We start from the raw sequence: 27,613 nt of genomic DNA on the forward strand, positions 1-27,613 counted from the left end.
CAGTGAGCTAGCTATCGCGTTCATCCTAACTCTTCCTTGGGCTCGATGTTCAGCAAGAAACACCAACAAATGGAAAGAGGAAGGAGAGAAGCAAGACCTGGGTATGGTGAACCCCACCGGAGTTTGAAATAAGAGTCAATAATATATCATGCAGACAATTAGCAGCAAGGCTAGAGGTTAAAAATCAAGGGGTACAGAAAGCCACCCCCAAGGCATCACAATTCAGATCATGAAAGTCTGGAGCCTTGTTTGTAACCCCAGTTGTTGACTTGGAGGGGAGGTCTAGGGTGCTGTGACATGCTCTTTCTCAATTAATAACCCAGATTTCTGCATGAGGCAGGGATTCTGGTCCAGGGAAATAGGAATTAAGATACCGCAGGATAGGTTTAGTGATGCACAATGGACAATACTGATTTTTGACATAGTTTCCTAGTTGGATAACCATCTGTTCTATTATAAACGGCCTCGGTCCTGCATACCTGAAGGAGCGTCTCCACCCCCATCATTCTGCCCAGACACTGAGGTCCAGCTCCGAGGGCCTTCTGGCAGTTCCCTCATTGCGAGAAGCAAAGCTACAAGGAACCAGGCAGAGGGCCTTCTCGGTAGTGGCACCCTTCCTGTGGAATGCCCTCCCACCAGATGTCAAGGAATTAAACAACTACCTGACATTTAGAAGACATCTGAAGGCATCTGAAGACAGCCCTGTGACATTTTAATGTATTTTTAATCTTTGTTGGAAGCCGCCCAGAGAGGCTAGGGAAACCCAGCCATATGGGCAGGGTACAAATAGTGAATTATTATTATTATTATTAGACTGTATTTGGCCTTTTTTTTTTTTTACAGTTATACAGAGCTATATATTTGACTGGTATTCCACTGTGGGCGGGCTTACAGAACCTCCCTGAACATTGCAATCCACCAAGATGGTTCTTACATTGCATAAGTTAAGCAAGTCCAACTTTTATTGGTACAGAATTTGGACTGCCAGGGTACAAAACGTCCTACTAGTGTGAGAGCAGGCCTCTTGCTGCTTTACAAAATAAATCGTGCCCGACAAAGCAAACAAACTGAACTACAGCTTCGATGAAAGGACAACTTAACAGGTCCATTTTGTTGAGAGATTAGCTAGCACAGTACTGACTTGACATAGAAGAGATGTGAAACAAATAGCACTTTTGTTCAGATCCACAGAGTTGGATTAAAGCAACTTTCCCTTTAGTGTAGCATGGCGGCCATTCAATGTCAAATCCTAATGCAGCTCCGTAAGATAAGGTTGTAACAATATCCTCAGAGAGTAAGGAACAATCGTTTGCGTTATAGCTGTCAACAACGGAACCATGGAATTCTAAGAAGGGAAGGTTGTCTCCCAGGACATTCCGATGGACTGGATTATTATTTTTGTCCACTCTGGCGTCTTCAGTCATCCACTGAGGTAGTTTATTTGATGAAGAATCCATATTCCTATCAAATTTATTTGTTTGGATTTGTATGTTAACTAGCCTAAGGTTTCCCCACTCCACAGCTCCAGAGCACAAACCTCACCCCCATCCTAGCAACCTTTCCTGCCAGACCCCCATTAGACTGTATTTGTTACATTCAGTAATAATAATAATAATAATAATAATAATAATAATAATAATTTATTTATACCCCGCCCATCTGGCTGGGCTTCCCTAGCCACTCTGGGTAGCTTCCAACAAAATATTAAAATACCATAATATGTCAAACACCCCTCACCTGAACATACAGCTTGACTTACAAAACACAGATATTCCAAAACTGCTCTAATTCATAAGCTCTAATTCATAATCTACAGTGGTACCTCGGGTTAAGAACTTAATTTGTTCTGGAGGTCCATTCTTAACCTGAAACTGTTCTTAACCTGAGGTACCACTTTAGCTAATCGGGCCTCCCGCTGCTCAACCTGAAGCAAAGATCTTAACCTGAGGTACTATTTCTGGGTTAGCAGAGTTTGTAACCTGAAGCGTCTGTAACCTGAAGCGTCTGTAACCCAAGGTACCACTGTACTAAAAAGATAGCACAAAGTATTTGTACAGAAGCGGCATGTTAAAGAGATCACAAAATGTTCCAGATAGAGACAGAAGATTTTAAGGGACACCTCAATCCTTGTTAATATACAAAATATTGATGCAATGTAGTTCCAGTCTATGAGGATTTGACCTAACGTCACTGAAAATTATGGCATAGATACCAAAATCAATGGATGAGGAAAGGCGAGGAAGTGGTGGTTTTTTTTGCAAACAGTTTTGCTTCTTTTGGTAATTTGGTAGAGAAGCTGAAAACAGCCCACTCTGGAGGTTCAGAAGTGAGGTTACAGGGAACCAGGCAGAGGGCCTTCTTGGTGGTGGCGCCTGCCCTGTGGAACGCCCTCCCATCAGGTGTCAAGGAAATAAACAACTACCCGACTTTTAGAAGACATCTGAAGGCAGCCCTGTTTAGGGAAGTTTTAATTGTTTGAAATTTTATTCTGTTTTTAATGTTCTGTTGAAAGCCGCCCAGAGTGGCTGGGGAAACCCAGCCAGATGGGTGAGGTAGAAATTAACAACAACAACAACAAGAACAACAAATTGGCTTTGTGATGTCACACAACCATACCTTATTGGCTATGTCACATTTTGATATCATCTGGCTACAGCATGCCCTGTAAGCAGCTGGGGTCATGTTGCCAGCAAGAAGGATTCAATATATTGGTTCAAAAAATGTAGCCAAAGCACAAAAACCATGAGAAAAGCAAAAACTTCCCAAATGTTAAATGGCCACACAAAATCCACCCCCTGCCTCTTTTCCATGCAAGTCATTTGCTTTGTGGACATTTAAGGTGAAGGTAAAGGGACCTCTGACCATTAGGTCCAGTTGTGGCCGACTCTGGGGTTGCGGCGCTCATATCGCTTTACTGGCCAAGGGAGCCGGCGTACAGCTTCCGGGTCATGTGGCCAGCATGACTAAGCCGCTTCTGGCGAACCAGAGCAGTGCACGGAAATGCCGTTTACCTTCCCGCTGGAGCGGTACCTATTTATCTACTTGCACTTTGACGTGCTTTCGAACTGTTAGGTTGGCAGGGAAAGGACCGAGCAACGGGAGCTCACTCCGTCGCGGGGATTCGAACCGCTGACCTTCCGATCGGCAAGTCCTAGGCTCTGTGGTTTAACCCACAGCGCCACCCGTGTCCTTATTGTGGACATTTAGGACAGCCTTAATGTTAAATCAGCTTTAGTTTTGGCAACATGCTTGGGCATAGAATGCAGAATAGTCCACGGTGTATTATATACACTGAAGGCACCGTATTTTTCGCTCTATAAGACGCACCAGACCACAAGACGCACCTAGGTTTTGGAGGAGGAAAACAAGAAAAAAAAATCTGAATCTCAGAAGCCAGAACAGCAAGAGGGATCGCTGCACAGTGAAAGCAGCAATCCCTCTTGCTGTTCTGGCTTCTGGTATAGCTGCGCAGCCTGCATTCACTCCATAAGACGCGCAACCATCTCCCCCTACTTTTTAGGAGGGAAAAAGTGAGTCTTATAGAGCAAAAAATACGGTATTTACAGCTTTCAGTGTTAAGGTATCATTATAAAAACCAGGGAAACTGTTTTAACAATTTCAGTCATTTCTGCTCCTCTGTCATGTGATAAGAAAACAGCCAGTGTAGTCTGAGACTGGGGAGAATTTAAGAGTCTAGCACAGGGCACAGAAGCAGAGACACTCATTTCTGCTTACACAATCAAAGGGACTCCACTTTATAGCTTACTTAGCATAATGGCCAGTTTATCCCTGAAAGGCCCCAAGCTTTTCACAGAGCAGTTATTAACTTGGGGAGGGAAAGTGAGGCTTGATCATAATTCTGGAGAAAGGAAATCAAATGCCATACCTGCTTTCATATGAACATGTAGCAACTTGGCACATATAGGAACGGGTTGGGATGGGGAGGCGGTAAAAAAGATGTTTCATGACCACAGCAGACCCCTGGTGAGGATGTGTACCTCTTTCCATCACATGAATCTATCTCAATTAGCCTAGCAGAACACGAAATCAACTGAAGAACGGAACGGCAACTGAAATATATCAGTTGCCATGCTCACCTGTTAGACCATAGGATAGTGGCTCTGGTTCTTCCTTAGCTACCAAAATCTACATCACCCTTGCATTTAAGCACTTCTGTAGAAGCCACGGATAAAAATAAATTGTCTGCTTGCCAACAAAGTTCTGTATAGTAAAAGCTATGGTTTTCCCTTTGACCAAACTGTGGGAGGCAGTGGAAGACAGGAGTGCCTGGCGTGCTCTGGTCCATGGGGTCACGAAGAGTCGGACACGACTAATCGACTAAACAACAACACTGGTTTTCCCAGTAGTGATGTATGGAAGTGAGAGCTGGACCATAAAAAAGGCTGATCGCCAAAGAATTGATGCTTTGGAATTATGGTGCTGGAGGAGACTCTTGAGAGTCCCACAGACTGCAAGAAGATCAAACCTATCAATTCTTAAGGAAATCAGCCCTGAGTGCTCACTGGAAGGACAGATCCTGAAGCTGAGACTCCAATACTTTGGCTACCTCATGAGAAGAGAAGACTCCCTGGAAAAGACCCTGATGTTGGGAAAGATGGAGGGCACAAGGAGAAGGGGATGACAGAGGATGAGATGGTTGGACAGTGTTCTTGAAGCTACCAGCATGAGTTTGACCAAACTGTGGGAGGCGGTGGAAGACAGGAGGGCCTGGCGTGCTCTGGTCCATGGGGTCACGAACAGTCGGACACGACTAAACAAATAAACAACAACAACAACAAAGTACACACAGCCCCATCTAGGTGAGCATGTAAGCAGGCAGAAGCTGTGAGCTATGAAAAGTGTCACAGGGTGGCGAAGGACGGATGGCACTCTCTGTCCCTACTCTGCCAGCCCCCAGTAGGCTACTAATTTTTTTCACAGGCTAGTAACTTATGTGGGCTTATTTGCAAGGCTGGCCAACATATACTTCTCAATAAATTATTTGGGAAACACAACTATTTTTTTGTGTGTTGTCCCCACAAAACTCGACGTATATTTATTAGACTTCGGGGGAGCACCTTACCCAGTGCTGATCATAATCAGATGGCCTTCCTCTGCCCTCCTCTTCGTCGTAGAAAGGTAAGCCTTCTCGTCTTGCTTGATGGTACTCCTTCCGTAACTTCTGGATGCGATCTGCAGTTCCAACAGGTGGATGGTCACTGGAGAATGAAGAAAATGTAGCATAAGTTGCATCAGAGGGCGTTTACATCGTCAGCAGATGTAAGCACAGGGTCCATAGCTGTCAACTTACAGATTTGAAAATAAGGGACCAGCAGCCTCAAAAATAAGGGATCAGCAGCCAAAATAAGGGATCAACAATTACTTTGATAAAATACATATTTTGTTGCGTGCAAATGGCTTTAGAAACCTATTAGGTCCATAAATTACCATATAGCATATATTCAACACAAAAAACAGCAACAATTTGTTGTTGACAAAGGACAGCTGGACATAGAAAGGGCCCCATTACCTTCAGTAGCTTATTTAAGAGACATCATCAATAAGGGACAGCAGTGGGACATGGCACTGGGATAAGGGACTGTCCCACCAAATAAGGGACACTTGACAGCTATGACAGAGTCCAGGTGGAATTCATTTTCAGTTCAAGTTGTAGTGAAAACTTTCATTTTGGATATGTGCACAGGCAGGCTAGTTAGGGCTCCTGCTTGCACTGTTTACACCAGGGGTCGGCAGCCTAAGGGACTGTCCCACCAAATAAGGGACACTTGACAGCTATGACAGAGTCCAGGTGGAATTCATTTTCAGTTCAAGTTGTAGTGAAAATGGCCCATGGGGGTTGTTTAACCGGCCCATGGACCCCCACCGCCCACTCAGGGACCCCTGCCGCCCACTCGGTCAGCTCCTATGGACCGCCTTCCATGACGCTGGCCGGCTTCCCATTGGCTGCAGGAAGCTGCGCACGCCTCCTCCGCACCGGAAATAGCATTTGCGCATGCATGCGCACGCATTCCGGCCCACCGCGGCGTCTGCGGGACTGTGAACCAGCCCAAGCCACAAAAACTTTGCCGGCTCCTGGTTTACACCTTGCCTCCAAGCCACAAATTCAAGAAAGCAAAATATTTAACAAATGAAATGGAACCTGTTGATATTTATTTGGTTCTGTCCACATTGCAAGTTTATTTTGGGTCACCGCAGAGCTCACCCTGAAACACCTACACCCAAGACATCTGGAAACCTGTGCAGACACCTGGGTTCAAGTTATTCCTCTCTGAGGTGGGGAGAGGAGCAATGTTCCTGCCACAACTTAACTTTCAACCTGCTACTTAAAAGAAAAGTGTGTTTCCATGAAAACAATTCTCCGGCTTGGCTGCAGTGATTGCTATGGCTCAGTTGGCTACTGAAGTAATTTGTTCACAGTTAGAACACTGTGGTTGAAAGGGCTGAGAGATAGTTGGGTGGGAGGAAGGAGACAGTGATGTTTGAGATGCATGATCAGCCTCTAAATTACAGTAATATTAAGCTTGCATTAGATGCATAAAGCAAAGAAAGAAATGGAAGTGTATGCGGGGTGGTGGGGAGTACTGCTAGCTGCCTAAGATTTATATTTCCTGTCTTATGCGGGTTTAAATATAAAAATACTTAAACTCATTTGATTCACAGCGACGTTTATGGATGCCATATATACATTCCCCATGCCTGCCCAATGTGGGTATTAAATGTCAAAGGAGAGGGAATAGTTTTTGATGAATGAGGCCTCATTGGGTAAATAATATAGGCACACCATGGAAACCAAGCTCCTGATCTGGGCACTATACATCTGCTGATGCAGCCTAGAATAGTATTATCTTTTTTTGCTGCTGCATCACACTGTTGCCTCATGTTAAGCTTGTGGTCCACCAAGACCCCTAGATCCTTTTCACATGTGCTACTAGTAAGCCAGGTGATCGCCGTCTTTTATTGGTGCAGCTGGTTCTTCCTGCCTAAGTGCAGAACCTCACATTTGTCCCTATTGAAATTCCTTTTGTTACAGCTCTCCAATCTGTTAAGGTCATTTTGAATCCCAATTCTGTCTTCTGTGGCATTGGCTACCCCTCCCAGTTTGGTGCCATCTGCAAATTTGATAAGCATCCCCTCAATTCATTCATCCAAGATGAAGACATTGAACAACAATGGGCCCAGAACAGAACCCTGAGACACCCCACTTGTCACTTTCTTCCAGGATGACAAGGAACTTTTAATCAGTACTCTTTGGGTTCAGTCAGCCAACCAGCTGCGAATCCATCCAACAGTTATCTCTTTCAACCTACATTTTACCAGCTTCCTTGAAAGAGTATCATGGGGGACTTACTGAAATCAAGATAAACGATGTCCACAGCATTCCCCTGATGCAACAAGCTTGTAACTCCATTAAAAAAAGAAATGAAATTTGTGTGGCATGACTTGCTTTGAGAAACCCAGGCTGGATCCTTTTTTAAGTGCTCACAGAGCAACTGCTGAATTATCTGTTCTAGGACCTTTCCTGTTAAAGCTATGGTTTTCCCCGTAGTGACGTATGGAAGCAAGAGCTGGACCATAAAGAAGGGTGATCGCCGAAGAATTGATGCTTTTGAATTGTGGTGCTGGAGGAGATTCTTGAGAGTCCCATGGACTGCAAGAAGATCAAATCTCTCCATTCTGAAGGAAATCAGCCCTGAGTGCTCACTGGAAGGACAGATCCTGAAGCTGAGGCTCCAATACTTTGGCCACCTCATGAGAAGATAAGACTCCCTGGAAAAACCCTGATGTTGGGAAAGATGGAGGGCACAAGGAGAAGGGGACGACAGAGGACGAGATGGTTGGATAGTGTTCTCGAAGCTACCAGCATGAGTTTGACCAATATGCAGGAGGCAGTGGAAGACAGGAGTGCCTGGCATGCTCTGATCCATGGGGTCACGAAGAGTTGGACACGACTAAATGACTAAACAACATCAAGGAAAGTTCCTGGTATGGATGTCAAGCTCCCTGGGTGGTAGTTACCTGGCTCTTCTTTCCCCCTGTTTTTGAAGATGGGGACAACATTTCCCCACCAATCTGCAGGTACCTCACCTGTTCTCCAAGAATCCTCAGACGGAGGCTCTGAAATTACCCTTGGGTGCAGCTCATCAGGCCCTGGAGGTATGAATTCCTTTAAAGAAGCTAGGTGTTCCCTTACCACCTCTGTTCCTAACTTGGAACTGCCGCTCCCTCCTTACATCATTTATTCTGTTACCACCAGGTTGGGCATTGCTTTCCTTTTGCATGAAAACAGAGGCAAAGCAGGTGTTGAGCAGTTCCGCCTTCTCTCTGTCACCCAACAGCATCTCTCCATCTTCTCTGCGCAGAGAACCTACCACTGCTTGTTGTCCCTCTTGCTTTGAACATAGCCGAAGAAACCCCATTTTTTATTATTTCTAACCTTGTTAATGGGGAGGCTTGCAGTGGGGGCTCAGTGTGTCAGTGAGAGTTGGGTACCCTGACTTCTGTAAATGAGAGCACTTTTCACTAAGGCAAAGACCACTCGGCTGATTGCGTGAGGTAGCAGGCACTGTCGTCTCCACAACATAATGTGAGAAGCTGCCCTTGCTGGAAGCGCTGTCTATAAAATACAATCTGCCGGCAAATCTATGTGGTAGAATAGCAAGTTGGCTTTGCTGGTCATTTCTGTGGGGCAGCAAACCTCTTCTGAGAAAACTTCTGCAGGATAATTGCAAGCTTAACCTGGCCCAGAGTCTTAAATATTAGGGGCTAAATAAAAAACCAAGCAGCTGTGTGCTTTAGAATGAACTTTCGCCAGCAGATTGCCCACAATTTAGCTGCAGGTTGGAGCTAAGAGATGTTTTTCTTAATAACTGCCCAGATAGTTAGAAGTACTGGCTTTTTAAAGATTTCAGTAGCTCGGGTTACATACGCTTCAGGTTACATACACTTCAGGTTACAGACGCTGCTAACCCAGAAATAGTACCTCGGGTTAAGAACTTTGCTTCAGGATAAGAACAGAAACCGTGCTCCGGCAGCGCGGCGGCAGCAGGAGGCCCCGTTGGCTAAAGTGGTGCTTCAGGTTAAGAACAGTTTCAGGTTAAGAACGGACCTCCGGAACGAATTAAGTACTTAACCCGAGGTACCACTGTAATTGAGGAGAGAAACAGAGCCGTCTTTCCCATTGGGCTTACTGGCGCGTTGCGCCAGGGCGCTGGCCTCTCAGGGGCACCACAGCGAGTGGGGGAGCTGCATGGCTTTGCCAGCGGCCTCCCCTTTCCCTCCTGCATGTCCGCCAGCTGTGCCCCGTCAACCATATGGCTGGTGGGCATGCAGCCTGCTTACCAAGCCTCCATGGGAGGTGAGCGATCTCCGCAGAGGCTTAGGATGGAAGCTGCGCCCCACCAACAATATGACTGGCAGCTTCCTTCCCAAGCCGCCGCAGGAGGAGAGCGATGCCCGCAGAGGCTTGGGGAAAGGTCAACAAAACGTGTTCTCCCTAGCAGAGAGTGCGTGTTGCGGTGGGGGATACAAGCCACCCCAGTGTTGCTGGGCGGATTTGTGGAGTGACCCAGGCAGTGAATTGGTTAATCGGGTCGCTGGGGAGAACTGCTTGTTGCCAATTTTTTTTTTTAAATAAATGTTTATTAAAATTTTCCATCTTAGTAAAAAAAATATCAAAAAAACAAAAAACAAAAAAAATTAAAAAACACATAAAGTTTGCAATCCGTATTTTCAATAACATATTTCCCTGACTTCCCCACACCTCCCCTTCTTATATTCCAATTCAAATTGTTAGTTCAACAAGTTCTTATCCCCAATTTTTAACCTTTTTATATTTAGTTCATTTTAAAGAAAAAACCAATTTTAACTTATAAACATCAATATTTGTACATCGGTGCTCATTCTTAAAACCTTTTTCTAAAGTCGACCCAAATTCCCTTCCACGAATTCCCCAATTTTCTTACTAATAACAAAACAAAATAAAAAAACAGATTATAATTATACACCCTTTGGATTCCCAAACCCCACCACCCCCTTTCCCGGTTTCGATCCCCAACAGATGTCCATCAGTCTTAATCTACTATCAGCCTGGAGACCTCACGTCCGAGGCTCTTAATTCTCTCTCAATTCCTCTCTGCCGATTTTTTTGATAGTCTTTAGTATTAAACACCAGATCTCGGAGAAGCTCTGTCCCCATGCTTGTTGCCAATTTTGAAGGAGGGGTCAGAGGTTTAAAATACTGGTCGCCCAACTTTGAGCGTTCTCTTGGCTGCTTGCACCGGATCACCCGCCCACCCTCCCTGTATTGGGGGGGTTGTTCGCTTGACCTTGCTATGCCTGTCATGGGGTCGTCTGCTTTGAGGCAGGGGCCTGGTAGGAATTTGTCCATTTGGCTGATTGGCTGGTGCCATTTGGTTTTTGCCTACTGCGTAGCAAATCGTCACAACTTGTAAGGTTGGCGGTTAGGCATTGGTTCAAATTGGTTGGTGGAGGGGTAAGTGCCTACCCCTCCAATGGTGGTGCGGAAAGGGAATTCCGTTAAAGGAATCCAGGGGCTTGCCATTCTTTTTGCCCTTGTCCCTGGCATCGGACTTGGGCCCCAGGAGCATGAGGGTGAGAAGTGAGGGACTGAGGGCCAGCTTCATTTTCTCCCCAAAATTGTTTCCCTCACTGGCTTCTGCTGGAATCCGGAAGTCAGTTCTGTGCCTGGGCAAGGACAGATAGTCGGAACCAATGCCTAAGCAACCACTCACTTGGGTGTATTTAAATAAAGTTGTGGCCAAAATAGTGCCAAAAACCCAAACCGAAATTGATGTGTGATGTGTGAGTTATTGGGGGGTGGCTTGGGGACCTCGACACGCAACTCTGGGAAATGGGGGTGCAGAGGTGGGGCGCTGGAGGGATCTTTGCACCATGGCGCTGGGTATGCTTAAGACAGCCCTGGAGAGAAATAGGAACTGAGTAACCATTGCAGAGTCAGGAGAGGGAAAAGAAGCATCCCACTGCAAGTCCCCCAAATAATGCGAAAGAAATGACTGTGATGCCCAATCATTTAAGAGTTCTGAATTTCAACTTGGCTCCTGACAATTACATGAATATATGAACCGCATTCAAACTCAGCAGATGAATTCAATCAGGGCCAGGCAAATATCGCATACATAATCTATTAGTTTACCCCAAAGAAACCGGAGCATTGAATTCAAACAGAATGAAGTCATCAGTAATAAAAAAAAGAAACTGATAAGGCAATATTAAAAAAAAAAAGACCACCATTTTCTCACATTTTCAAGAAAAATCATACTTTGACTGCAACCTATTCTCCCATCTGACTATAAATACATATATTTAAAAATATGGGTTTGATCAGATACCAATTCTAAAGCAAAGGAATGAAGAAGATGGGTATTTTTTTTTTAGTTGCATAGGATGAACAAATGATTGTCCTGAAAAGAAATCAGACCTTGAAATAGAAATATAAAAGAATTATGCCAACTTCAAAAATAATACTTAAAAAATTTATACAATAAAGAATCACACTGGAATGCATCAATAAGACTTGTGATCAGCATTTAAATTGTAAGATGGTTAAAGAGAGCTGCATTATCCCTTTCCTTTTATGGCTGCCCTGAAACTACAGTTTTGGAATGGAAAATGGATGGACTATGATTGAACCCACCACTGTCACTATTTCTGAATTGCCTTTGATTCGTCCTGGTGTTAAACTTTCATTCTTCAACTAGTCAGTCCAAAAGCTAAGGTGTCTAAGTCCCCAAACCCAGTGAACAAACCGTGCAGTCCCCATGCAGTTCTGTGTTCTAGCCCAGATGTGAATTAAATGCTCCAAAAGTTGTTTGTTTGTCAACACAAAAAACAAAACCTCCGCCAATCCACTGATAATTATTGTAGCCAATTCAAAATTAAAATTGGATGGTGTACTTGTAAAAGGGTAAAAGAGTATTGGGAAATGATCCATAATGAATTGAAAAAAATGTTTAAAAGTACTCCCCCCCAAAAAAACCAAAATCAGAGTCCTTTCTGTTGGGGATAATTCAGAATGAAATTCCCAGGTGTCAATAAAGGGTTATTTATGTATGCCACTAAGTGAGGAGGAATTAAAGAACCTTTTAATGAGGGTGAAAGAGGTGAGCGCAAAATATGGTCTGAAGCTCAATATAAAAAAAAAACGAGGATCATGGCCACTGGGTCCATCACCTCCTGGCAAATAGAAGGGGAAGAAATGGAGGCAGTGAGAGATTTTACTTTCTTGGGCTCCATGATCATTGCAGATGGTGACAGCAGCCACGAAATTAAAAGACGCCTGCTTCTTGGGAGAAAAGCAATGACAAACCTAGACAGCATCTTAAAAAGTAGAGACATCACCTTGCCAACAAAGGTCCGTATAGTATGGTCCGTATACTATGGTTTTCCCAGTAGTGATGTATGGAAGTGAAAGCTGGACCATAAAGAAAGCTGATCGCCGAAGAATTGATGCTTTTGAATTATGGTGCTGGAGGAGACTCTTGAGAGTCCCATGGACTGCAAGGAGATCAAACCTTTCCATTCTGAAGGAAATCAGCCCTGAGTGCTAACTGGAAGGACAGATCGTGAAGCTGAGGCTCCAATACTTTGGCCACCTCATGAGAAGAGAAGACTCCCTGGAAAAGACCCTGATGCTGGGAAAGATGGAGGGCACAAAGAGAAGGGGACACTGTGGCCCATGTTTTGTTAGCCCCAAAATGGAAAACGAGCGAGGTCCCAACCAAAGAAGAATGGCAACTTAAATTGACACAATATGCACAGCTTGCAGACTTAACATATAGAACAAGAGAACAAGAAGAACATACCTTTAAAGAAGATTGGAAAACGTTTATTGAATATATGGGGGGGAATTGTGTACACTTGAAAACGTTGGAAGCATTAAGATAAATTTAACAGCATAAATAAGTTTTGACAGATGTAATAATGGAATACTGAATGGTTTAGTTTTTGTAAAATAGGCAGGGATTTATGATATGCAAAATGAAAAATGGAAAGAGAAGAAGGGAAGTTACTGATATACTAAGGATGTAAAAATGAGTACTTTACATGGTAAAACAGAAAAATTAATAAAATTTGCATGTGTGTGTGTAAAATGGGCCTTTTGCTCATATCACCCAGGAAAGTAAATTCTTGAGCTGTTATCCGTATGTCACTAGCAAAAGCACCCTGCCTGCCAGGGGAATGATCTCTCTCCCATGTTAGCAAGAAGCCTAACCCCTGCTAGTTGTAAGAATGGGGAAGTGGTTAGGCCCTTTGGCAGGAAAAAGTGTCCTTCACAATTGTCATCTTCTATGTCCAGAAGGCTGATCGCCAAATAATTGATGCTTTCGAATTATAGTGCTGGAGGAGACTCTTGAGAGTCCCATGGACTGCAAGAAGATCAAACCTCTCCATTCTGAAGGAAATCAGCCCTGAGTGCTCACTGGAAGGACAGATCGTGAAGCTGAGACTCCAATACTTTGGCCACCTCACGAGAAGAGAAGACTCCCTGGAAAAGACCCTGATGTTGGGAAAGATGGAGGGCACAAGGAGAAGGGGACGACAGAGGACGAGATGGTTGTACAGTGTTCTCGAAGCTACCAGCATGAGTCTGACCAAACTGCGGGAGGCAGTGGAAGACAGGAGTGCCTGGAGTGCTCTGGTCCATGGGGTCACGACTAAATGACTAAACAACAACAACAACAATGTCCACTATGTGGCATGCAATGATGACTTGCATTTGGGTTGGTGGTGAACAGCGTTCACCTAATGTGTACACAGCACATATGGTGCCACTGCCTTCCTCACCCCCCTCACAGTGCAGATCAACAAAGTCGGCATTGATGCCTCTGGTTGGTTATGGGGCGGCTACCAAGTGGTGTCGAATCTTCCCCTGGGATGAATGTGCCAGCACACTTCATCCTGAAACTGACAGTATTATGCAGGGCACTGCACCGGAAATAAGGCTCTGTCGTCTTTTGCGGTTTTAAAATCAAAATCCCCTGCCTTCCAATGGGCAGCGTTGTGCTTCCATCAGCCTGTCATGCAGCATTTCGGGAAAGGCACCACCAAATTCACAGAATTCTGTCAAGTGACACAGCACTGACAGGAAAGAAGAAATTGGGTGCTGCCTCCAGCTGCGGAGCTTCATAAAAAAACCCCAAAACAATTCTGTCAAACTGGTTTTTGTCCACTGTCAGAAACACTGATTGAATGGACTGCATATTCCGTCTTATTTCCTTTAAAGCAGGGGTTCTTAAACTTTCTACCCCCAGGTCCCACTTGAGAGAGCTGAAAATTTCCAACACCCAGCAGTCACAAAATGGCGGCAGGAGGAGGCAGAGTTTGGCACAATCACCTGGCAATTACAGACATAATTTTCTACTGATATCTAATCCATCATTCCTAGATTATTTGCCATCTCCTTTGGTCTCCTCAGGGATAGCTACCTTTCCTCCCCACCCAATTGTTTTCTAGCTAACTTAACTCAGCATGCAAGGACTTGCTGGTGGTGGCACTGGGTAGCTTGTGGCACTGGGGCCCACTGGAAAATGCACCAAAGCCCCCTGCCTGAGAGAAATGGCCTTAGTCAGTCAAATTCAGGCATCACGTCACAGCTTTACCCACCTTGCCAGTTAAAATAATTCCACAACTGAGCACTCAAACTGGGTTGAGAACTTCATTAAGAGCAAAACCAGGGTGCTTTGCTGAGCAGAACTACTAACAACGAGCAGCAGAAAGGAATGTGAACCAAATTTAAGTAGATGGCTAAGGGGCAATGGGGTTGCTGGGAAACATCCCCAAACTGCCAAGCAAGAAATAGATATCCCAATATAACATTATTCATGCGTGATGTTCCATGCCCTGCCTGTGACCCTTTGTGATAAAGCATGGAGAGCCATGGATGTCGCGCAGCTGGTTCAGTCGGGCTCCTTCAGTATCTGCGTGTCGTAGTTGCCAAGTGTGCAAAACAAGTTTAATTTAACATTTAATGTTTTGGGGAAGCAATCAACGAAGGGGGGGGGGGGACATTTTTTAACCCTGCTTTATTATTATTATTATTATTATTATTATTATTATTATTATTATTATTAAAAAGCAGAGACATCACCTTGCCAACAAAGGTCCGTATAGTTAAAGCTATGGTTTTCCCAGTAGTGATGTATGGAAGTGAGAGCTGGACCATAAAGAAGGCTGACCGCTGAAGAACTGATGCTTTTGAATTACAGTCGTACCTTGGGTTATGTACTTAATTCGCTCCGGAGGTGTGTACTTAACCTGAAACTGTTCTTAACCTGAAGCACCACTTTAGCTAATGGGGCCTCCTGCTGCTGCCATGCCGCTGGAGCACGATTTCTGTTCTCATCCTGAATCAAAGTTCTTAACCTGAAGCACTATTTCTGAGTTAGAGGAGTCTGTAACCTGAAGCGTATGTAACCCGAGGACTGCAAGAAGATCAAACCTATCCATTGTGAAGGAAATCAGCCCTGAGTGCTCACTGGAAGGACAGATCCTGAAGCTGAGGCTCCAATACTTTGGTCACCTCATGAAAAGAGAAGACTCCCTGGAAAAGACCCTGCTGTTGGGAAAGATGGAGGGCACAAGGAGAAGGGGACGACAGAGGACAAGATGGTTGGATAGTGTTCTCAAAGCTACCAGCAGGAGTTTGACCAAACTGCGGGAGGCAGTGGAAGACAGGAGTGCCTGGCGTGCTCTGGTCCATGGGATCATGAAGAGTCGGACACGACTAAACGACTACACAGTAACAACAATTATTATTAGATGGCATTTCATTCTGATCACCTCAGTGTGGCAATGGCACTTTCCTTTCATAAAGCAGGTGCCGTTCTTTCATGTTATCAGTTCAATATCAGTGGCATACAATATGTATCGCTAGGCCTCAGGTACCACACAAAGGTACCTTGGCTGCTTCATCCCTGAGAATCTGATGTGGATGTCAATCAACAGAACAATTTTTTTGGGGGGTAACGACTGATGTCTTACTGAGCTTCCTTTAACAAAACACAGTGCATAGGTGCATTTTGTTTCTGAAAAAAGTATTTTGCTACTGGGCCTTTCCTGTCTAAATTCATATATTTGAACTCATATTTTCAAACTGCAGGCGACGGCAGCAGAACTTTGGGTTTAACACCGTGTCTGCCCCCATCATGTAAAAAGTGAGGGCTTGGAGGGCAATTTCATAGCAGAAGAAGAACGTGGATGAAATGAATTAAACCCTCTGGCTGTCTGTGGCTTCCTCTTTGAACCTCCTTCATAGGCTATCCTAGCTGGGCTCTTGACACCAGCTCCGGACTGGAGATCCTACACCTTTGTGCAAATTAACTGAAACAAACTATGTACTTTATTGTACAAAAGTCACATATACATGTACAATAGTCAAATATACGTACATTAGTAACGGATATGACCTCTGCTATTTTTAAGCAGCATTTGAACACGGTTTGGCATGGAGTCTACTCGTTTCGAACCGTCACTGTTGATTTTCGGATCCCTGTACCACACTTGAATCAGCGCCTGAATGAGCTTCTCCACAGTCGTAGTCTACAGCATGGAGGCGACTTCTGCATATAGCCCACAAATTCTCAATGGGATTTACGTTCGGGGAATTCCCTGGCCAATCAAGTACCTGTATTTGCTGCTCTGTCATGAATTTCTTCACCACTTTTGATGTGTGACAGGGGGCTAGGTCCTGCTGCAGTATCCCAGTACCAATCAGGATACCTCTTTTCCAGCTCTGGAATAACTCTCTTTCGTAGAACCGCAACATATTGCGGCGAGCGCATAATTCCTTCTATTGGCTGCAGGCTTCCGACACCATAATGATCAATTGACTTTTCGTGCTTGTTTTGAGCACAGGATTATGAGTAAGATAGAAAACATGCATTGTTTCAATTAATTTGCACAAGGGTGTAAGTGCTGGGTACAAGGAAAGTTCATTTCCCCCCTCAGCCATTCTCAGTGGGAATGCAGCCCACTCAGTGCTAAGTTCCAGGGAGCGAGAGGAACCTGCAAAGAGCTGAGCTTACCATCGCAGTCCGGGATGTCACACACCCTCACGATCCATGAAGGTGTGAGGTGGCTGCTTCTGATAGCGGATGCCATACAGCCTGCTCTCCACCCCCATAAGTTGCCCTTCTGCCGTCAGATGTCATGGGAGAAAACACTGCCCCATCACCAGAGTTGAAGTAAGATTCAGCCACCAATTCAGTTGGCTTGTGTAGGAAGAATTGGGCGCCATCTTGTCCTTTGTCTCAGGAAACAAAATGTATTGGGCCAGCCCAATTCTGTAATAGACGGAGCCAGAGGCTAGGTTTAGGAAGGAGTCTGTGAAGCTGTGTACTAGTACTGAGTTCATACACTCCAACATTTCTCTGATGAAAATAGGGACGGCTTCTTCTATTATTATTATTATTATTATTATTATTATTATTATTATTACAGTGGTACCTCGGGTACAGTGATGTGTGGTACAGTGGGACATGGGTGGTGCTGTGGGTTAAACCACAGAGCCTAGGACTTGCCGATCAGAAGGTCGGCGGTTCGAATCCCCATGACGCGGTGAGCTCCCGTTGCTCGGTCCCAGCTCCTGCCAACCTAGCAGTTCGAAAGCATGTCAAAGTGCAAGTAGATAAATAGGTACCGCTCCGGCGGGAAGGTAAACAGCGTTTCCGTGTGCTGCTCTGGTTCACCAGAAGCGGTTTAGTCATGCTGGCCACATGACCCGGAAGCTGTACGCTGGCTCCCTTGGCCAATAAAGCGAGATGAGCGCCACAACCCCAGAGCGGGTCATGACTGGACCTAATGGTCAGGGGTCCCTTTACCTTCACCTTTACCTCGGGTTACACATGCTTCAGGTTACATATGCTTCAGGTTACAGACTCCGCTAACCCAGAAATAGTACCTCAGGTTAAGAACTTTGCTTCAGGATGAGAACAGAAATCGTGCAGCAGCAAAGAATGAAACCCCACCACCCCAACCCCATTTTAATTGACTCTGGCAGGAGGGGAAGAAATCATCCCATTCACAAACTAAGAAAGACAACTGTGTACTGATTGGAGGAACATGTCGATTCCTATAGCTACAATGCCATAAAAGTCAAAACAGAATTCTATCTACAGACAGGAACATCCCTGTCTTGTACGTACATAAAACGTGTGGGAAAGCACTGCTGAATGGTATTGTTCATTTATGGTATCACTCACTTTAAGAAGTCAAGGCTGGTGAATTTCAAAGGGTGCGTTACAAAGGCCACATTTACGATGCCAGCATTTTATTTCAGAGCAGTGAAATCTTGCATGTTTTATCGAAGCGCCTTCGCAGCTTCAATAATAGGAAGAAAGAAAAAGAATAGTTGGGGGGAAATGATAAAAATAAAACCCACACTAAAAAAATATAACTCTCCAATATTTCAAGCTTTCATCTTTGTCAGCCATGGAGAGAAAAGATAGTTTACAAGGAAATGAGCTTTTGATGTTTACATCTCTACTTGAGCAAATGAATGATACTGCGATAGAAGAGCTCTCTGACAATTCTCTAAGATAACAGAAGTTAAAATTCAAATAAAGAGTACTCAAAATGTTAAAAAAACCCACAGCTTGCAGATTTAGCAGCCGAAATCAGCCGCAGGCTTCCGATTTCTGTTTTTCCGAACCAGGAAAAGTCTATGAACTGGTTAAAAAGAAAATGGTGGGAGAGTTAAGGTACGATACTACCAAAATGGAGATTCCATGCCGTATCTTATTATTATTGCAGTGGCAAAAAACAATTGCCATTTTTTTTTATAATAATATTTATTAAAATTTCAGAGGAAATACAAAAATATAAAAAGAAAAGAAAAAAAAGAAGACAAAAAAGAAGACAAAAAGATACAAAATACAGAAAAATAAAAATAAAAATAATTAAAAACAAATCAGTCATTCCATATCCTATCTTTCATCTGCCTATTTACCTGACTTCCTCACACCTCCCTTTTTTTGTATCCTGGTTCAGTCATTGTTTCAGCAAATCCTTTCTATATTTTATCCTATAACCAATTAATTAACTCTATACATCCTATCCATCTTTCACCATATTCTGATGTTCAATTTACCTTACTTTATTTAACCTTATCTTACCATAAAATACCTTAACCTTATCTTAGCATAAAATACCGTAAAATACCTTAAAACTTAAAAATGTTATACTTATTTATCCTTATATCATTTCTGCTAAAGCCAGACAATTTCATTCCAACATTCTCCCTAATATTCATTAATTTTACACTAATTCCCAAAATAAAAATTTTTCTTTATAGACTCCTCCAGTTTTCATCCAACGTCCCTTCTTCCTGGTCTCGGGTTGTGCCAGTCCTTATTATCCAATTCCATCTAGTCCATCAACCTGGTAGTCTGATATCCGAGGCTCTTAAGTCTCTTCCATGCCCCTTCTGCAGATCTTTTTCTTCTTGTTTATGCTTGCACTTTTCCTTGTCTTTTGTTGGTCTCTTTCTTAGTTTCTTTCCTTTCTCCTTAGGGAGTAGGTCTCCGGGGAATTTCCATCCATACTCATGTCCATCTCCCCACGTCAAACCATCCCATTCCCCACAGTCCCACTCCCCACAGTCATCAATATAATCCAAAAGACCTTTAGCAGCATATTTCAAAATCTCTCCAAAGTTGAGATCCTCCTCAGCTCCAGATTCCTTCAGGCCTAATTCAAGTTCATTCTTCCAAAACAGCGGCTTATACTCCTGCAGGGCCTCGGGTCTCTCCATTTGTGTTGCTTGAGGTAGCACCGTAGCTTCCTCCATTATTATCTGGCCTTGCATTTGCCCAGTCGAACCAGTTTCCTGGATTGGTCCCTGTATAATTTCTATGTCAGTATTCCCTATTTGTCCACATTCACTAGTTGCAACAGTCATCAAATCCAACTTCTCATTCATCAAATCCACCTTCTCATGCAACTGCTCCAGCAAAGCACTTGTCTTGCAAAAAGCAAGCAGCAGGACTTCTTCCAAACACATTTTTATTCAAGGTCACAGTCTGGTTCCACGATGTTAATCTCGCAGCTGTGAAATCCCCAAGTGAACTGCAGCAACAATTTGACAAGCTCCCTCTAGAGGATACGATTTCTATTTTTGTCCATCTTTTTAAATCATGTCCAACAAAGGAAAGTTACTTTCAGTTTTCAAATATTTTGTTTCTTTAGAATGCAACAGGCAGCAGTGGAATCAATTTGTTTCTCTTTTTTCTTGCTATCTGTCAAAATGTTCCATTCACAGTCAATGAACGTCTCCGATAATTTCTGTCTCTGGCACCCCGTTCCCAGGTTTGAGATGGTGGAAACTTATTTTCCTTTACTCCCTCTCCAGCAGGCTTGAACAGTTTAATTTGCCCCCCTTTTCTCCTGCTTCCAAGGGGGTTTTAATGGTTATAAATGAAGGAAATTTCGACCTTTGTAAAGCGACTTTCCAGGCTATTAGCTTACAAGATTTTTGCTTCAGTCTATTTACAGAAAGCGGAAGGCAGACTTCCTGTTTTGAACCTTCCCGCTTCGGTGCCAAATTAAAATATTTCTTGATCCAATTTTCCGTTTCTACTCACGGGTACTTGTTTAGAATCCAATTGTCGACAGGAAAAAGTCAGTGCTCTCCGGCAATGGCAATGCGGCTTCCCTCCGTGAAAATAGCAGTCAGTTCGCAGCACCGCGCCGATCACCCTACTTCACTCCGGAGCCCCAAAATGGGGTTCCCCGCGAATAGGGGAGACGCTCCTGGTGCTCTGCCGAACCCCACGTTCCCAGGCTTCTTCCACCTGGGATTTCTAGCGGGTCCCCACCTTTGCCGCGGCGGGTAGACCCAGTTTCCACGGAGACAGTTCCTCCGGTTGGAGGAACTCCGCCATTTCGCCGATGGCGCTAATCCGGAAAAAAAAAATTGCCAATGAAGTTAGGCACCACGTTATCCAACAAAAACACCCCTGGAGTGGACTGAACTGGAAAGGCTGCCTGTTTTTATACGCAATGACAGCGGCAAGAATATTATTGGCACAAAAATGGAAGCAAGAAGAATTACCAACAAAAGAAGAATGGAGGATGAAATTGATGGACTATGCAGATTTAGATAAATTAACAGGAAGGATTCGAAACCTGCGGGACCAGAGATTCTCAGAAGACTGGAGTAAATTTCTGAACTATCTGAAAAGCTATGTGATGAACAGATTACGCTAGCATGATTGCAAGAAGTTTTGTAAGGTGAGTTATTTGAGATATTGCAAGAAAGACTATGAGGAGAACTATTAGTTAAGGATAATTAAATGTAATATAAAAGTTAAGAAATGCATAATAAGTGATAGAGAACGGAAAAAATCATCAGAGGTGTTGACGAAAGTCCAAAATATTGTATAAGATGAGAAGCTATGTTGTATGACTGTTGGAAGTGATATGTTAAAAAATTAATAAAAATGTGTGTGTATATATATTCTGGCGAACCAAAGCAGCACACGGAAACGCCGTTTACCTTCCTGCCGGAGCGGTACCTATTTATCTACTTGCACTTTGACGTGCTTTCAAACTGCTAGGTTGGCAGGAGCAGGGACCGAGCAACGGGAGCTCACCCCCTCGCGGGGATTCAAACCGCCGACCTTCTGATCAGCAAGTCCTAGGCTCTGTGGTTTGACCCACAGCGCCACCCGTGTTTCTTTTATATAAATATATAAAAGGATTGGAAAGGCTGGCTAAACCTTTTGGCCCAAGGACTGCATTTAAAAACCACATGCCTGTGGCCACTGAGAATGCACTCAGTCTTGCATATTTGCACTGCGCTCCCCATGCATACAGACCCCATACTGCCACCACACATGCAGTCCACCCTCCCTACTTTCTCTCCGCTTTGCACACATGCAGACATTTGCTGCATGCATCCCCAACACAGCACTAGGCTAAGAGGAAAGGTTGAAACCTCCTCTTCCCCTAACGCAGTCCTGCAATGAGAAAACCACCCCAGGGGTTAGCAGCTGTGGCGATCACACACAGGGCCCCCGGACGTTCGACGGTCTATTGACCCTGTGCCGCCACTGCGATTGCTTTTCCACTGCCACCACCCCGTATCTCATGGGGACACACGGAATCCAGTCAGTTGTTAACATAACAAATAATCAAGTTTATTTTTAAATGCAGGAACAAGCTTATGCTTTCAGTTAATTTTTCTCTTGCCAGTTTCTTATTCTTAGCTCCTAACAACTCCAAACTGATTATTCCAACTATCTAACTGACTTCACCTAACAATTCCTCTCACTCTCTCACAATACAGCTCTATCAACCCACACCTAAACCTCCCTCTTCCTTCTTCAACTCCCAAACCTCAACTCCCAAACCTCAACTAACTTTCAAAACCTCCCACTCTAACTTTTACCCCCCCCTGGCATTCTCACTGGCCAATCACTTCACACCCATTTTAACCCTTTCCTTATGACCCATCCTAGGAGGCAAACGCCACAGCAGCTAACCAGGTTTTTCCCCAAGCCAAGATGCCTGGTTCTCACCTCACACTAAACCAAGTGAGATTCTTTTAAAACAGAAGTAAAGGTGGGGTAAATTCTGCTCCTGACTCCAGGGGAGGAGAGTATGCAAGGCTGTTGGGTCTCCCTGAGGCTTGTACACAGTGGAGCTGCTGAAAGGAGAGGAGGAGGGGAAGGAGTTCGTAGAGACAGTCCTCTTTCAGCTGCTCTCGAACACTCAAGAGTGCATGAGGAACTCAGGATAGTGGGATGGTGTGTGTTGAAAGGGAAACTCTGGGGAAACCGGCAGGCTCCCCTCAATATCACAACTGCCGCCCGCAGCATTTGAAAATGTATCCCCCACAACCGCGAGAGCAGTAAAGTTTGACAGGCGGAAACCCGAGAATTTTCAGGACACAATTGTGGGGCGGAATTCCTTTCAAGCAGAGTCACAGCACTAGACATCCCTGAAAATGGGACCTGACAGAAAGGTAACCCTATAGCTAGACATATGTAGAATATATGGAAACCATATATTTAGTCAGGGAGGTACACAAAGTGAATGCCAGGGAGGAGGAACCAAGAGAAAACTGCACAGACATTCATTTGTAAACAGAAACTGGCTTTAGCTTGGGCTGGAAAAACACCAACTAGATCATGATCTAGTTTTAAAGTACTTTTTAGAAACGAAAAACAAATGTGGTGACCTTTTAGCTCTGCAAACTTGCATGAAAGCATTGCAGCCACTTCCGTCCAAAAGGTTAAGGATTCCTAAAGCAACACATGGGCATCATTTATCTGGATGAAAATTGAGCCCAGTGACCCACAACATCGCTGGTGACTCTTTGACTTCAGAGGCAGCTTAGTGGAAATTCAGCAGCTAATATTATTTTGGCTCCCAGGGATTAATTAAAAAACAATTAGGCTCTTCTTCTTACCTGTAGCAAGCACTGAGTGGAATTAAATATCAGCTGCCTGAACTAGTTGGCAGAAGTGCTTCTTGCAAACATCTCACGGTCTGTTGTTATCATTTTTTAAGTATGACTTAGCGTGCTTGAACAATTTTCTCAACTGCTCCTAATGTATCTTCTCCATACAAAAAATTAAAACAACACCACAATGATGAACTTCTTCATTCAAGTTTCTTTCCCATCCTGTCTCTGCTTCAAACCCACGCTTTCTTGATTTCGTAACCTACAGCTGGCAAGACTTCTCTTCTGACTGACCTTTATAAAAGAAGGCTGCAAGAAAACATATTCCAAGATGGGCGGAGGTTCACCGGGCTCTGCATACTAAACAGCAAAGCCCAGATGATCTCCTTTTGGGGTGTTGTTGTTTAGTCGTTTAGTCGTGTCCGACTCTTCGTGACCCCATGGACCAGAGCACTCCAGGCACTCCTGTCTTCCACTGCCTCCTGCAGTTTGGTTAAACTCATGCTGGTAGCTTCAAGAACACTGTCCTACCATCTCGTCCTCTGTCATCCCCTTCTCCTTGTACCCTCCAACTTTCACAGCATCAGGGTCTTTTCCAGGGAGTCTTCTCTTCTCATGAGGTGGCCAAAGTATTGGAGCCTCAGCTTCAGGATCTGTCCTTCCAGTGAGCACTCAGGGCTGATTTCCTTCAGAATGGATAGGTTTGTTTTTCTTGCAGTCCATGGGACTCTCAAGAGTCTCCTCCAGCACCATAATTCAAAAGCATCAATTCTTCGGCGATCAGCCTCCTTTACGGTCCAGCTCTCACTTCCATACATCACTACTGGGAAAACCATGGCTTTAACTATACCTTTTGGGGTAGATGATGCTTAATTTTAAAATGGGGCAAAGTCCCTAGGAACACAGAAAGCTGCCTTGTAAAAAAATGTCAGATCCTTGAGTCATCGAGCTCAGTGCAGTGGTACCTCGGTCTTCGAACAGCTTAGTTCCCAAACAACTCGGAACCCAAACGCTGCAAACCCAGAAGTAGGTGTTCCGGTTTTTGAACTTTGCCTCAGAAGTCGAACATGCTCCGTTTTTACCACTGCGCAGCAAATTTGAGTCGCTCCATCGTAATTATGTTTTTTCCCACCCTGTTTTACCCTTGCACAGCAAATTTAAGTCCCCCCCCCATCGTAATTAAAGACTTGAATTTCTGTTTGCAGTGTTCTGAGGTGATATTTGGTGCTTTTATTTTTGCAATTTTTTTGCGTTTTTGTTTGTGTGTCTTTTTCATTTTTGTGACTGTGGCTTGTTTTTTGTTTTATGATTGATTGATTGATTGATTGATTGTGTGACTGCAGAAATGGATAAAAGCCCCCCATCTGAACAAGGACTATCATCAGTTCAGGTAAGGAAAAAAAAGTAATTTTAATTTTTATCATCTACAATACTGTCTTATTTATTTTATAGTACAGTGGTACCTCGAGTTAAGTACTTAATTCGTTCCGGAGGTCCGTACTTAACCTGAAACTGTTCTTAACCTGAAGCACCACTTTAGCTAATGGGGCCTCCCGCTGCTGCCACGCCGCCAGAGCACGATTTCTGTTCTCATCCTGAAGCAAAGTTCTTAACCTGAAGCACTATTTCTGGGTTAGCGGAGTCTGTAACCTAAAGCGTATGTAACCTGAAGCGTATACAACCCGAAGTACCACTGTACATAACATTGATTATTGCTTTCATTTTATGGGTCAATGGTCTTGTTAGATAGTAAAATTCATGTGAAATTGCTGTTTCAGGGGTTGTTTTTAAAAGTCTGGAACGGATTAATCCATTTTGCATTACTTTCTATGGGAAAGTGTGCCTTGGTTTTGGAACGCTTTGGTTTTGGAATGGACTTCCGGAACCGATTAAGTTTGAGAACCGAGGTACCACTGTAGAGTCATTGAAACTGGCTCTAACAGTCTCCAACAAGATGCCCTTCTGATGTTGTGGACTATAAACCTCTTTAGTCCCAACCAGCATATTCCAGGTTTTTCTTGCCCAGTGTTACTTAAGAGTTGCCAGAGATTGAACCCCGAAGCTTCTGCATGCGGAGACAAATGCTACGACTGAGCTAGAGGTCTTTCTATTGACAGCTCTCCTGCTTTGCATTTAAAGATACAGGAATGTAACCTTTTCCTATGATAATGCATGCAAACAAGCTTTGCCGTTGTATTTAAGTTTTCTTTTTCTCACCAATGAAACTTGTGATGAAATGCTGCATTCTGTCCTGCCTTGTACGCAACGCTATATTTCTAGAAAATGAACTTCTCCCTTTGTTTTCTTATAATGGCAATGGCGTCCACTTGAGAGGGGTCAGAACTTTAGAAAGCCCTGCCTGTATGAGAAGCGCTTGTGCTCAGGGTTTCAGCTAGCCACTCCGATACTCCATTTTTCTTTTCTAACTCTTAGTGAATCAGTGAATCAATCAATCAATCAATCAATATTTATTGTGGTCTAAGACCAGACAGCAGAATTAACAACAGCAACATATACGACAATGCATGGTTATGGGGCGTGCCCAGTTTTCATTCAGAGGGTTTGGGGTTTTTATTTTGCCTGTTTAGGTTTTTATTTTGCCTGTTTAGAGCCAGTGTGGTGTAGTGGTTAAGAGCAGTAGACTTGTAATCTGGTGAACCGGGTTCGCGTCTCCGCTCCTCCACATGCAGCTGCTGGGTGACCTTGGGCCGGTCACACTTCTCTGAAGTCTCTCAGACCCACTCACCTCACAGAGTGTTTGTTGTGGGGGAGGAAGGGAAAGGAGAATATTAGCCGCTTTGAGACTCTTTCGGGTAGTGATAAAGCCGGATATCAAATCCAAACTCTCTTCTTTAAAATGTTTTGCACTTCTGCAAACCTCCGAGTTCTCTTCCAGATAGCTCTGTACTGTGTCTTAGTGACTCCATGTTGGCCACACTCTTGTCAGTATTCACCACCTGAGTCACACGAGCAAAATCCTAGGAGCAGAGGTCCCTCTGCCCCCCAAAAATAAAATATTTGAGGGGTCTGGGCCCCTCCCAAGTTGATGGGCGTTGCCATTCAAATGGCTTGTGTGTGCCGCGTCTTGTAATCGATTATTCAGAACAGGGCTAACCAGAGCCCCCCAATACTTTATTCAAGTTGGCACCCCTGACCCAAGTTGACTATTAAAGGGCAGGAGTGATGATGAAACTACTTTGTAGGAGACAGGTTTGAACTTTAGGCTTAGAAGGAGCCAATAGCAGTAATGGGAGTAAAAAACGTTGTGTTTATATCAGATTGGTGTCATGGGTGTGCTGGCTCTATGGATGTATTTTATTGCTCTGTTTTCTACGTATCATTTAATAAAGATTGGGGGGGGGAGAATTTGCACAGAACAGAGGATTTCAGCAGGTGTAACTTTTTAAGCACCACTTTGGAGAAAAGATACCGTATTTTTTGCTCTATAAGATGCACCAGACCACAAGACGCACCTAGTTTTTGGAGGAGGAAAGCAAGAAAAAAAAATATTCTGAATCTCAGAAGCCAGAACAGCAAGAGGGATCACATTGCAGTGAAAGCAGCAATCCCTCTTGCTGTTCTGGCTTCTGTGATAGCTGCGCAGCCTGCATTCGCTCCATAAGATGCACACACACTTCCCCTTACTTTTTAGGAGGGAAAAAGTGAGTCTTATAGAGCAAAAAATACAGTACTTCTTGCATTTTTTAAAAATGCCATGGACATGAACCTTGTTCCACAGCAAAGAGAGCAAATCTGCTTAAGAACCGTGCAACTTTAAGGTCCTGTGAGGTTGCACCAGAAAAGGGGAAATATGGTACGCCTTACTTCGCTGAATGCAGTACAATAAAAATGTTTAATTTTCAGCCTCACCAGAACGCCAGCTACAGAAGAGGAGGGGGGACGTGACGGCTGGGTAAATTGGCTGCTTGCGGTCATATGATTGAGGGGAAGAGTCATTTGGGAAAAGACATTTCTTGCGCTGAAAGATTCCTAGCCAGAATGCGCCTGTTATGGGAAAACAGTCACAAGATCTTCATTAAAAAGCATTATGAAAAGGGTGACGTTGGAGCTAGTTAAGGGCAATGTCTGGGGCATATATACCCCCGCTGGTGGTTCTGCAATATGAATGAATCTGGAAAGGGCTACAAA

At 44.1% G+C, this 27,613-nt stretch overlaps 1 protein-coding gene across 2 annotated transcripts in view; it reads right to left on the bottom strand.

The window, feature by feature from the left end:
• The window catches only part of PARD3B (par-3 family cell polarity regulator beta), a 624,466-nt gene that overhangs the window by 107,554 nt on the left and 489,299 nt on the right, over window positions 1–27,613 (bottom strand). For both annotated transcript variants that reach the window (XM_083626664.1, XM_083626663.1), the window contains one exon: window positions 5,084–5,219. In XM_083626664.1, coding sequence (XP_083482790.1) covers window positions 5,084–5,219 — 136 coding nt within the window. The remainder of the gene's footprint in view (window positions 1–5,083; window positions 5,220–27,613) is intronic.

This window comes from Podarcis filfolensis, assembly GCF_964270895.1.
Source record: "Podarcis filfolensis genome assembly, chromosome: 1".
NCBI lineage: Eukaryota > Metazoa > Chordata > Lepidosauria > Squamata > Lacertidae > Podarcis > Podarcis filfolensis.